The sequence below is a fragment of the Labrus bergylta genome, chromosome 17 (assembly GCF_963930695.1).
Source record: "Labrus bergylta chromosome 17, fLabBer1.1, whole genome shotgun sequence".
Taxonomy (NCBI): Eukaryota; Metazoa; Chordata; class Actinopteri; order Labriformes; family Labridae; genus Labrus; species Labrus bergylta.
The window spans coordinates 5,364,603-5,378,300 of record NC_089211.1 but is presented as its reverse complement, the minus strand read 5'-3'; the positions used below and the strand labels follow the sequence as shown (position 1 = coordinate 5,378,300).

At 39.8% G+C, this 13,698-nt stretch overlaps 1 protein-coding gene across 2 annotated transcripts in view; it reads right to left on the bottom strand.

Annotated features, from left to right (window-relative positions):
• Positions 1 to 8,346, bottom strand: part of vldlr (very low density lipoprotein receptor) — a 56,827-nt gene extending 48,481 nt beyond the window's left edge. Inside the window, exon 1 of one of the 2 annotated variants that reach the window (XM_020650622.3) lies at positions 7,961 to 8,346. In XM_020650622.3, coding sequence (XP_020506278.1) covers positions 7,961 to 8,027 — 67 coding nt within the window. In that variant the 5' untranslated portion in view covers positions 8,028 to 8,346. The remainder of the gene's footprint in view (positions 1 to 7,960) is intronic. The other variant, XM_020650623.3, reaches the window with a different exon arrangement.
• Between the last annotated feature and the right edge of the window lie 5,352 nt (positions 8,347 to 13,698).

Sequence of the window (13,698 nt, the reverse complement as noted above, 5' to 3'; positions counted from 1 at the left end):
TTCTTTTCAAATTAAAAAGCAAGTTACTAAAGGAAACTTAGATTTTCCCAGAGAGATAAAGCTTTTGTGGATATGTAAGAGTTCATCACACCAAGACCACCAATGCAAGGCCTTGACTAAAGGTTATGCTGGAAAAGAACTGATTTGAGGTTACGGTTTCTTTACCTAGAAAGGTGATTCAGGTTCATACAACACGGGTTAAAAAGACCAGACAGAAAACATTCAAACAAAGATTGTCCATTGAGTAAGGACCATGCCATGACCTGATTTAGATACCCACTCAAAGGTTTAAACAGAGGTGCCGCTAGTCAACAGGCAAGGCAGGCAACTGCTTGGGTCCCAAGACAAGTAGGGGGCCCCTGAGGGCTCACAAACTTAAACAAAAGCAGTGGAACAAAATGTGCAATTTTTTCCCTTAGACGCCCCATCTGACAGCACTTCCTCACGTTGCCCTGCTAATGGTTGCATGCTTTTTTACTGTGAATACCGAAGTTAAAAAAAAAATTGAGAAATGACCCGTCCATAGGAGAGAAAAAGGAAAAAAAGAGGAAAAGGAGGAAGTGTCAGACACTAGCAGACATTATGATGATGAACGCTGGTTGGAGGGCCCCCCCAATTGATTCTTGCCTAGGGCCCCAAGAGACTCTAGAATATCCTGGCATGGTTAAAGTGCATCATCTTGTGCTGGCGTTGTTAAGCAGTGATATAGCTGCAAACAAACAAAGAATTGTGCGACTGAAAGGTAAATAAAACTGGATTCTTCTAAGAGATAAACACTGGTGAAAGTGAGGCATGGACAGTTATTTTCTATAAAATCAGAACTGAACAAAGTCGTCATACATTGTTACAGCAGTACAACACCCATCTAACTCCACAATCTGAGACAAACACAATGTCATAATCTCTTGATGAAAGCAGCATCAACAATAACTGAGCCAATGTAAATGGAGAATTTATGGCAGAGTACAGAACTGCATTCCACTCTACTTAATTTAATGTATATGCATATTTAATGCAACTATCACGTCATGCGCAATGAGAAAACGTCCTGAATTGGTTTATAATGAAACATACAACTTCCTTGCCCAACAGCAAAATAAGCGAGGAATTCGGAAAATGTGAGCTCTCTGTCCCATCAGATCCACAAATCTCAAACTCTAAATGAAAAACTAGAAGTACACAGTCATCATCATGAGTAATTATAAAAGGGGAAACTAAAAAGTCTTCACTCATCACATGAGCCTGACCTACTGCTCACTGCTGACGCACATTTAATGCTGACAGAGTGAGGTCAAGAGAGAGAGGGCGGCTGGGCAATCATATAGAGCGAGCCATGGGCGCCCAGTGACTTCAAAGTCCTGGGTCTATCAGAAAAGAATAATTCAAGTGTAGCTAAGTTTTTAGAGGAACAATTACCTTTCAGCTTTTCTAGATGCTCATTATTTGACCCCAAAACAAACAATTTCATTCAGCCATGTTGGGTAATGTTTTTAATAGTGAGAGTTTTTGACCCGTAACAGAATCAATAACCATGTTTTGTTCAACTAAAGAAGCCAGATGTCAGTCACGACAACCACAACGACTGAGTTACTGCAACATTAAAGTGTAAATATGAAATATTGTATGTTGCCTTAATCTCAGACTATTCTAAATGCAAGAACATAAAATCACTGTAGATGAATAAAAGCTGCCATGGCGAAAGGTGACCTAAAATATGTACCTGCCAAAGCGTGCATTTAGCACATGCTAAATCTGTTTTTTGTCTGCATTCAAGCCCATTCCAACAGATAAAGCAGGAATATGAATATATATGAAAGAGACAGGAGCACAGTCAGCTTCAATGAACCAGGAGGCTGCATAAAGGGCTGGTTTAAGACAAATAAGGATTTTATATTTTCACTGTGAGTCATCCAAAGCTACTCTTCACAAATCTCAGTATAAAAATATGGAGTGGGAAATTACCATCAATTTGGCATTTATTTAGCTATTGTTGATTTATTGCTGATCAAGTGCATAATGATTTCAGGTTTGTGTGTTAATGTATTTTTGGCATTTTGAGAGCACTCAAAATCTCTGCTATAAAGTTTCTGGGGAAGACCCTGAACTGAAATTAACAGAAACCAACACATGCCAAGTTAGGTTGGGAAAACATCTAAAACTCTTTAACAACCACATGATATAATAGTTTTCTGTAAACACAAAACATAGAAAAGGCCTGCAGAATGGAAAGCCACTGTAACAACAACTTAAGTAACAGGTCACGGATTGATATGTTCTTGTGTTTTGCGTCAAGTGTATTCTATGCGGTTAGCCTACTGTACGACTCCAGTGTCTCTAAAGACACCCATTGACTTGCTGTCTGGAAAACTGCACACCCTGCACCTTGTTCCAATCAGCACGATAACAGACTTCAATAGTAACCCGAGGTGTACAAACCCGTACCAGAGTATCTCCCTTTCCCTGCACTGTCAGAATTTTCAGCTGACAAACAAAGACTGAACTCTCAGTGCTGTACACTACTGCCAAATAATGAAGACCGAGTCTTCATCAGTTTGCCTCGGAAAATAATTCAACTGCTTCTGTCATTCTAAGGCCGTGTTCACACTTGACTTATTTTTTCAACTGCCAGCTCCTTTTTTTTTACATACAAGCCTATGGAAAAAGAAAAAAGTATGACGCCTTTTTAAAAAGCGGACGCCTTTTCAAAAAGCGCTGCGACCGACACCTGGGCGACGTCAAGCGCCTTTCTAACAGCTGACCAATCAGGACGAGTAGTAACCTACGTCACTAGTTACCGGTGCCCAAAAAGATGTCATGCACCCAAAAACGGCAAACGGCGTGTCCGCTCCGGTCTGTTAAGGGTCCGTGCACCCTCATCCGTCAACACCCACCGGCTGCGTTCTCAGCCGGACAGCTGGAGTACGGAGACAAATTAATTTCCACGGTAATTTTACAGATTCACTCGCGACAGCACGAGATAATACGATGTACGTGATATAAAACCTTATAAACACAAACAAACACAAACGGTTGTTTTTCTGAACCGTTAAAACAGTGTGTTTTATTCTGAAAATAAACCGGATGTTTTAATGTTGTATCGGTGTCTGACTTCCCGTCCCTTTTGTTCTTTTCTGTGCTAAATTGATACGTTGTGCTCCGGCCGGGTCCAGCACGGTTACACTGTAGGCTAAATCCCATTGTTAAGGTTACAGAACACTCGCGCATAAGCGCTCAAAAGGCGCTGAAGGCAGCGCTTTTATCTGAAAAAAGAAGTCCAGTGTGAACACGGCCTAAAAGGATTCTTTGCGTAGCTTTTTTGTTTTCGTTCTGCATAAATGATTGCAAGATTAATGCATGATGACAACATAAAGACAAATAAATAAGGACTTTGGAGCCAGATGGCAAAATCGTTCCTAAAATTGATGAAAGATGTGTACTTAAGTGAGACAAGTGTTCAAAAGGAAAACTGCACTTTAAGCAAACATTGAATTTTCAGTGTCATGAAGCTACTCATCTTTTAACCTGGCTAGAGAGCCATGGTAACTTATCTGGACACCTGAACTGTTCCAAAGAAGGTTATGTTCAACGCTCTGGATGTAAAAACAAAACCGTGTGAAAAGCGTCCCTTTTACCAATTCTACTCCTAGCAATAATTTTATACTAGCCATATGGATTCTCAGAACGGGGATTTGGATCCAACAATTCTCACATTAATGTTGAACTGTTCGGTATCGCATCCACGCTTCAATATACAACTCCACTGACCGATATGGGATTTTTGGGAACTGAAACATACATTGATTTTTGAAGGGGAAAAAAAAAAAAATCTGATAAAGTTATACCAGCCGATATCTTTCTAAGGTTTATGTTAGATCTGTATGGACAGATATACACATTTATCGCATTGATCCCTCAAATGCACTTTTGGAAAAGATATGTAGTGAAGACAAGATGGGTCTGTGAATTGGAAAGTAGCTGAGCATGTACGTGCATCACTACTTGACACTCTGGAGGGTGATGATGTTTTTTGTAATCCATGTAGCGCACTCAGTTGAAGAAAGAAAACTGCTAGTGTAATACTCAAAAGAAATGCTACTTGACTAGTGAATAAATTCACTTATAATTTTGATTAAATTAGCCAATACCAGTAGTCACTAGATATGCTAAAATCAGCCAATATTATCTGCTGGCCAATTAATTCTTGAGCATAATGTTTAAATAACCTGTATCTGGTTCAGGAGCTATACAATGCTGAGCTTTATAAAATAAGCATGCAGAATGCAGAGATCATTGAGATAAATTACAGTCATGGTAGGTAACTTTCATGTTTCCCAGTAGAATTCCTTTCTCTGTTAGTTTGAGGAAACAATCTCTCTAGTTTTTCCAATCTCATAGTTTAACAACCTCTTCCTCATAACAGAAAGGGGCCTCATGATGTCACTCTCTTTTGTGCAAAAGTAAAAGTCAAACGACACATCAAACACCCAATTTTATGAGAGAGTGCAGAGGAAGAAAGCCTGGGTTACCAGAGACAGTGATAACCACTGTTGTGATACCCATCATCTCTGACGGGCGTTTTAGGTTTTGTCAAGCAAGGGGGCAAAGGCAAAAAAAGCCTGTATATCTATAACTTTAAATCCCCCTGTTGAATCCAGTCACAGTGTATAGCTGTAGAGGATGTCTGGGTCCTTTTAGGCTGTATTGCGAAGAGTATGCAGATTTTGCAAAGTTTGCAATATTTAGATTTACAGTAATTGATGACATATTGTCTCTTATTCTCAAAACGTTCTAGGGCCTGACCAATATGAGATTTTTGGCGCCGATATCGATATTAAGGAGACCGCTATATTAGCCGACATCTTCCTTACTGTAGATCTATAGAGATAGCTATACATTTTTTGGCATTTATCCCTCAAAAGCAGTTATCAAACACAACTGGAAAGTAACTGTGCATGCATGTGCATCACCGCTTGACACTCAGTGATAATGCTTGTCGTAATCCATATAGCACACTGATGACAGCCGGAACAAGAAATGTTAGCGTAATACAATGAAACTCAAATTAAATGCTATTTTACCAGGGAATAAATCTACTAATATCAGCAAAACCCCAAAATCGGTCGATATTATCGGCTGGCCGTTAAATCGGTCAGGCTGCAAAACTCTCAATATGACCTAAATTAAATTTTTGAAACAAAGCATTTCAGAGTTTTTTTCCCTCACAGTGGTTCTACTGCAATACAGTCAATTTCTAGGTCAGTGTTACTCATGCAAATATGTTTCTCAAAGGTCTTAATTAACTTTAAAAGGCCGCTTATCTGAATACTACTATCATCTGGAGGCCTGAGCTTGAAATTACAGATTATTCCACATGATTATCATTCATCTGCTAGAACCGCTTGTAGGCTCAACAGGCATGGAGCTGCTGTGAACCGTCTACCTCCTAAAATAGTAAATCATTGTGGGCTATATAAATGCTGTCACACTGGAGGTCATGGTAATGTAATTTTCCCCAGTAACAGAAATGGTTGCAGTGTTCTCCCCCTCCTCCTCCCTCTGTCCACCACCCCGCCCACTTCAAGAAACAAGCGCACCCCACGCAGCCCACCCCCCCTCCTCTTATAGCAGAGGATCTGGGTCTAGCTTGGTATCACAGTAACCGTGGAGGAAAAATACATCCATTTTAATCAGGCCAGCGTCACTGCTGCTTGTGCTCTTGCCGCTATCTAATTTGCGTGACGTCTTGTTCAAATAGGCTCACACATGCTCAATCTGTGGGAGCGTAAATGTGTGTTTGGGTTTGGTTTGGAGACGAGAATGAAAAGGAGGTGTTGATGGTAGCGGTGTGGGTGTATGCTACAGGGAGTGTGTGCACATTACAAGCACTAGTTTTGATCCAATGTTTCCCCCAAAGGCCATTTTCCACGGTAGGTAGGCACTGAAGAGACTGAAATCTGTGCAAGACACACGCAGCCAAAACACAGCTCAGTGTTCCTCTCTGAGCTGTTCTATAATTCAGGCTGCATGAAAAACTAGTGCTGATTTGATTAGTAACTGCATTAATTAAATTACTCCACAGTCATGTAAATATTTTATGTACCTGGGGCAAGAAAAGTAAGCTTGACAATGTCAGAAAGAAGCACTGACTCAGATCTCAGAACTGCCAAACTACGCATCACACTTCTGCAATTCCATCTGTCAGCGAACAGCTCGTAAAACAAGCTTCAGTGGAAATGAACTTGGAGGTTTCCAATTGTTAAAGGTAGCCTATAAGGTGGGACACAACAAGCTCAAAATGTATTGATTTAAAATCAACTACAATGAAACCTGATCAATGAAAACCTGAGCCATGCATTTTACTCCATTTTATAGTCCTGGATGTCAACCGATTGCTGGTTCCAGATATATCAAATAAGAATAATTCAGGACTGCCACTACAACTAGATATTAAGTCTATTAAATATCATAATTTAAAAAAAGAATAACTACTCCTGAGACCAATAGGTGTCACAAATTAAAGCAATATAGTTTACTAATTTAGTTAGCTGATTTTGCAGAGGTACACTAAAGGCTGCTGTCTTAAACATCTCAATCAAGGAAAATGTATTATTATTATTATTGCCATCCAATCACCAGAGAGCACTTTACTGTCTGCTACATGTGCTACAGACAATGCAGAGATTAGCATGGAGTCGCAGTTCTGTTGTCGAAACTCCCATTGCCACAATTTTTATCAACATTAGCACGCGTTTTTCTGAATATTGTGTTATTTAAAAAGAAAATCATGTGTGTATGATAAAATATATTCAAATTCCAACATACAAATAGTATGCGGATATCCAATTATTAGGCCTAGAGCCACTACACAGTCTAATAGAACAAAAAATAAATAAAACTTAAATTTATTTTAGCTAGATTAATGTGTAAAGATTATTAATTTGAGTTATTAATCCATTTATAGAGCCCACTTTTCAGCACAATACTCTGTTTTGTTGTACATTCTTGATTTCAGAAGAGGTCCTTGGTTATGATATTTGATAGACATCTTCTCGTTTCGGCATTTTAAAGACTAAATGTAGATTTTATTTTTTTTAAATAGACTGACGTTTTTAAAATAAACTCGAAGCACTAATTGCACCACAGCAGTACAGGTCAATAATATTACCTTCACCTTAGCCAACGTGCTCATAATTAGTCCTTTATTAGGATCACCTGCGGTCATAATTGGCTGGTCAACCTTCTCCCTCCATGACTATGTTGTTACATATTGTCAGTTTTTCTTCCGCTTTATATCAATGCACTTTCCTCCCTGCTTATCTCTCGCTCTCTCTGTCGGCTCCCACTTCAGGAAAAATAAATAAATAAACAAAGCACTGAACCCGCTGGGGGTGGTGATGGCTGAGGAGAATCCCACAATGGGAGTGAATGAGAAATCAGGACACGCACAAACGCCAACGCGGTGCAAGAAGCACAGGTTTGATCCGTGAGTGCCGCTTGTTTTCAGGTCTAAATTAATTGACCGCAGTGCTAATTGGCCGTGAATGAGCAGCGACAAGCAGTTTCTGTACAGCAGGCAACACAAACTAAAAAGGGCCTCTCCATCCCCCCCACTTTCTCCCTTTCATCTTCGGATATTGAGCTAAAACACCCAGCCTTTAAGAATTAATCATTTAAAAAGGCTCAGGCGCTCATTGTGCCTTAATACAAAGCACAAAACAAGGAAGACACGTCCCGCTCCCACTCCCACGGACACGTTATTTCAGGGTTTCTGTGCTTTAGAAGAATCACACGGTTGATAAGCTCAAGGTGTAGCCAAGCACGGTTATGTCTTCAAGGAGCAGCCAAAGACAGGTGTGCAGCTCCGTAGTGTTAGCTAACCTCACCGTACACCCACACACAAACACACACACAATTACACGAACACACACATAATTAGACACACAACGGGTGAGAGACTTACCGTGGACGTTAATGCAATGCTGGAGACATATTAGCATCGGCAGCAGAAGACGTGTAGACGTGACCATTTCTCGCGGTGTAACGTACGGCTGCTAACTAAGCGCCCTCGCTCTCACACACACACATATACACACATATACACACACACACACACGCAGAGCAGAGCTGTTACCGGAGAGGAGCCGCCGTGAGAATGAAACGGAAACCACGCGTCTTTTACGCCTTTTGATCTCGTCCTACAACGACGCGACGCTGCTGGGGCCGTCCGGGCTCCCGTACTCTCCTCTCGACCTGAAATCCATTTCCTTAAATGTGACGGTAACGTCTCGGTGACCGGTTTGTTAGTGCTGCTTCACAGAGCCCGTCACAGCTGAGGATTTTTTTTTTCTCCTTCAGTCCGTCTTTGGCACAGTGTTAACCCTTTACTGTCCGCATGGAATAATTCAATAATAAAGGCCTGCATACAAACAGTCATGATCTAAAGAAAAGAGTTATTATGGAGGCATATCTATTTGTACATGTCAATCAATAATTCAATCAATGAACAGTGTAGTTGTTTTGTCATTACTGCACAGCTCTGGACTGCTCCCTATGTCAATACTGTCCATTTACATCTACCTCCAGCAAAGTATGTTGTATTTAATATTGTCATATTTAAGACTAGTAATGCTAAGTTAAATCCTGGTTGTATATATTCACATTCTTAGTTTTGATATTTTTAGTACTTATTTACTTTGTATTTAATATTATATTGTGTTTAGATTTGCTAACATTGTGTTTTTTACTCATATTGTGTGTTGGATAACCTGCTGCTGTAACGCCACAATTTCCCAGTTTGAGCTCAATAAAGTAAATCTATTCTATTCTATTCTATTACTTGTTTTGCTTGTCATCGTGGTTTTATGTAACTTTGTTTACCTATTTACCAACCAAAGGGACTAAAGATGGGAATTGGCCTGTGGCTATAATCTGGCATATTTACATGTTTAGGTTAAGTAATTTACACTGTCCCTATTTTAAATAAATAAATAATTATCTTAATTTGTTTAGCGCCAAATAACAAATTTTATCTCAAGACACTTTACAAAAGGTCAAGCGAAATACCTTACTCTTTGCTATATTATCTACAAATACCCAACATTAATCCATCATGAGCACTAAGCAACACATTACAGTTACAGTGGAGAGAATAAACCAGAAAATTCTGGTGCATAACTGCATGTCACAAACTGTTGCAAATATTATACAGTTTAAAAATATATTTTTTACACAACCTATCTTATGAAAAACATGGATAGCTATTTCCTTTTTTCACAGTAATGTAGGCCTATACTTCATATTTTATTATGTTATATTTGTCTGTGTGTTTTGTGTAAATATCTAAACATTTGTATTGCTATTGAAGCCAATAAACTAAACATAGGGATAGATAGATAGAAAATGAATCTGCAAGAAAAATATTTTTGCATATGCTGCAAAAGTGTGCAGCAGAATGCACTATAGGTGTAATGAAATATTGAATACTTGGCAGAGAGGTTGATAGAGGTCCAGATATGCATATACATCATGGGAGAAGTTATTGACTGTGTTAATATAGGCCTGTCACTGGACAGTCTGATTATACTAATAAAACCTGAAGCCTAAAGGTGCAGTCGATCAATGCAGTCAGTGGTGAGTGGTTCAATGCAAACTGAACATTTATCAAACAGCAGCTGCGTACTGTTCATCATTACGGAGCCAGAAGTAATTTTCTATTACCAGATTATTTTCTATTATGCTTTGTTTTCTGATTACTTTGGTTCATTATGAAACTGAAATCATGAATTGAACAGTAAACTGAGATGATACTTAACATTAGTGACCACTGTGACCCCCAGTGGTTTGACAGGATAAGGATTGCAAAATAAAATCCATAAATCAATGAAGACTTCCTGACTGTTCTGTCAACAAGGACTGGGATCTATATCTGTTCCCAAATACTATACCAATCTTTAAATGGCTTGTATTTTTATGAACAATGCTCCAGAAAGATCTTTTTATGGTCAAAACGATACAAGGCCAAGCCAAGATAATGAAATAAGGTAGTAGCAGTCCAGCAATCAAAATCCACACAGAAAACGTCATCTTACCTCGTTTAAACTATCATGATAGATTAATGGTTAATGGACTTGAGCTGGTCTTTTACACCACAGGTCACACCTACACATTTACACACTGATGGCTGAGGTTTCTATGTAGAGTGACCATACTAAATGAAGCCAATGAGGAAGTGTAAAGTCCTGCAGTTCGTCAAGTGTCCACTAGAGGCTGGCTCCAGGAACACTGGAAGTCACATACACACAACCATCCAGGAAGCCATTTTTACAACATAAATTAACACGAACAAATTAACAAAAACAAAATAGGTCTGATTAGTTATTGTACTCACTGGCACACACTGTACGGGGGTTGAATTTTTAAGAAACGGTTCTGTTTTGATTATATGAATGTGTTATCCATTGTTAGGCGTGTAGCTGACATGATTGAAAGGCGCAGTGTTATGGTTTGTCATAAGTCTTAACCCGCCTCAGCTCCAGCTCTTAGCTTGTCTCTTGAGTCCCCTGCTGTAACAGATGGATCATGTCACTCAGGCTTCATCTATTAATATTCAGAAGTTTAGGGTATTAACCAATCCCATTCAAACACATTCATATGCCATTGATGAAGCAGGGGGAGCCACTTGGGGTTAAGTGTCTTGCCCAAGAACACATGAGACATGTAGCTGCAGGAAGTAGGAATTGAACCCCTGACCTTTTGTTTAGGAGACGACAACTCTACCAACTGAGCCACAGACAACCCAGCAAGTGTGTCTTTGAATGTATCTTTTATTTGTAAACAGTCGAAGGAAAACGTCACAATTGCTTTTAGCTCATCAGTCAATAAATTGAAAATATTGAGGATCAATTGTGTCCTAATTATTGAGCCAAATTCTTAAAGCACCTTGCTTAAAAATCACCAAAGGTTGGGTTATGATGATTTTTTTTTGACATGAGCAGATGACTAAAGTTTCAAAGAGTGAAAACTACATTTTTGGAACCAAACCCAGCAAGTTAATTTCCCCCCCCCCCCTCCGCCTGTCTGACGCTATTTCTCCCCCATTTTGATCGCAGGGTTTTTGGAATTTGCGATCGGCTTTGTGCTGCCAGGTTTCAGAGGCTCTCGGAGTTCTTATCAGGGGATTGAACCTCATCCTCGGTGATGGCTGATGGCTGCTGATACACCCCAAGGCTCATTGTGTCCCAGATTTTTACATTCCCTGAGAAAAACACACACACAAACGACTCACTGTACAATTCAGTATGAGGCAGTTTTCAGATTTTTTTTTACTGTCAGTATCTCTTTCTTCCAGTCATTTCCAAACACACACATACACACACACACACACACACACACACACACACACACACACACACACACACACACACTAATTGGAGAAACCATGGTTGCGAACTTGATCTCTAAGAACTACATCTGTAGAAAATCCTTATTTGCACTCAATTGGCAAAGGATCTGAATTCAGAAAAAGACTCAGACAATCAATTCCTGTCAACTATTTCTCTTGGCAGAAAGCATCCACACTTTGAAGAAACAACAAGTTGATTTTGTATTTTTGCTTTGCCAACTTCAGGTTGCAACAGTCTGCCTTTAAAGATTTTTTTTTAAATTGAGCACACCATCTCTTGGTTTGTGAAATACTCTCTAATCAAACATGGCAGATAGATGTCACTGCAAATTGCCAACCAGCTCCAGACCCAAGGTGAACATTTACAGCACCAGATGTCTCCATCTAAGTTGCCCTCCCCCCCACATTAATGACACAACATTAATTGTTGTGACAGTGCTTCAATGTCAGCATCATGTGGGGACAGCAGAAGAAAGAGAAGATGTGGCCGTCCATGTACAGTAAGAGACTCCAGTGATTTACTTTACATTTTACAGAAATCTGTCAGCATTAAAAGAAGAAACACAGAAGCACTACTTCCATCTACCAGACGTGATCAAGTTTTATACCTTTTACAGTGAGGTCATAGAGTTGCCGTACAGAATTGTGAGAGATTGTGCCTGTGAGAGAGAATATATATGTGATATACTTTTTAAGAATACATTACCATTAAAACAAACAATGACATAAGCAGGCGTATCCCTTTCTCATACTGAAGTAGGACTTTAAAGAAGAGAGATCACACAATCAGTGTACCTACAGGAAGAAGAAAGGCAAGCTGACCTTTTGTGTAATAAAGCCATCACATCATCATTCATCCTGCCAGACTGAAACTGTGTTTTAAGACACATGTGAAGTCTTTAATTATAGCTAAAGAAATGTTTGGTGGGTAATCATCAAACTAAAGGAACTTATTTACAGATTGTCCTCAAAGTCAAGCCCAAAAGGAGTTTAGCTTTTCCTTTCCCTCTCATCGTGACAGAAACGACCCCGTGTGTTAAAAAGCACAGCATGAGAGCGTGATTTACAAGGCCGAGGCTTGCACACACAGCCGACAGATATCAACACTTCCTCAGTCCAAACAGCTTAATCCTCGTCTCACCAGGAAGCTTCAGGGACTCTCACTCACAGCTGATATTTAATCATGCCCAGATCTGGGCCACGTTTTTGAAGACGTTTGTAGCCAAAGGGGGAGCTTCTTTTATCGCTCTGTGACGGAGAACTGCTCGTCCACTCTCTTTATGATCTTTATTTTCTCCTCTGAGCCCTGAGAGAAGGCAGCAGAGACGGGGAAAAAATAGGATTTACTGTGATTAAATACCACATAATATTGTCCGAAAGGAGCTATAATCCTGTGAAGAATGGTTGCAATAATTAGTGCCGCATCATGGAAATATATATAAGTGATATAATTCACTTTAATAATTGTGAATGCAACTGCAGTCCCTCAGGCGTCTTCTTTGCAAGATGACTCAAACTTTGACATTTTAGAGTTTCCCATTTACCCACACAGACATCCATCCATTATCTATACTGCTTTTCCGATTCGGGGTCGCGGGGGGGCTAAAGCCTATCCCAGCTGTCATTGGATGAGAGGCGGGGTACAACCTGGACTGGTCACCAGTCAATCACAGGACATATAGAGATTGTCAACCAGCCACACTCACATTCACACATACTGGCAATTAAGAGTCACCAGTTAACCTAACGAGGAGCACGTCTCTGACTGTGGGAGGAAGCCGGAGTACCCACAGATAATCCATGCATGCACAGGGAGAACATGCAAACACACAGATAGGCTCCTGTCAGACGGGGATTCTAACCATGAACCTCTTCACTGTGAGGCAACAGCGCTGATTAAAAAAGAACAGAGACAGTGACATGCCTGTAGCCAGATGATGAATGGAACGCCTACATGTGGAGTTACATATTAATGTGAACTTCTGCATGGTCGTTCAGCACCACAGACAGCGACAACCAAAGCTGCTGATCCTGTAACCTCTGGGTTGTCGGTCGATTATTTACTGAAAAACTTAATGTTGAGAGAAGTGACAGTTGTAGTAAAGTTTGATGTCAGTTCTGTGATCAACCAAAAAGACTAAACTGAACCATCACCTGGCACATCTGGAATATACACTATCCTGACGGTAACCTGCTTTACTACCTCTATGAAAAGGTATGCAATAGAGGAAGAGGCATTGGTTTATTAATAATTGATTACTAAAATAAAGATGATCAGTTTACTCTTTGATTGACCT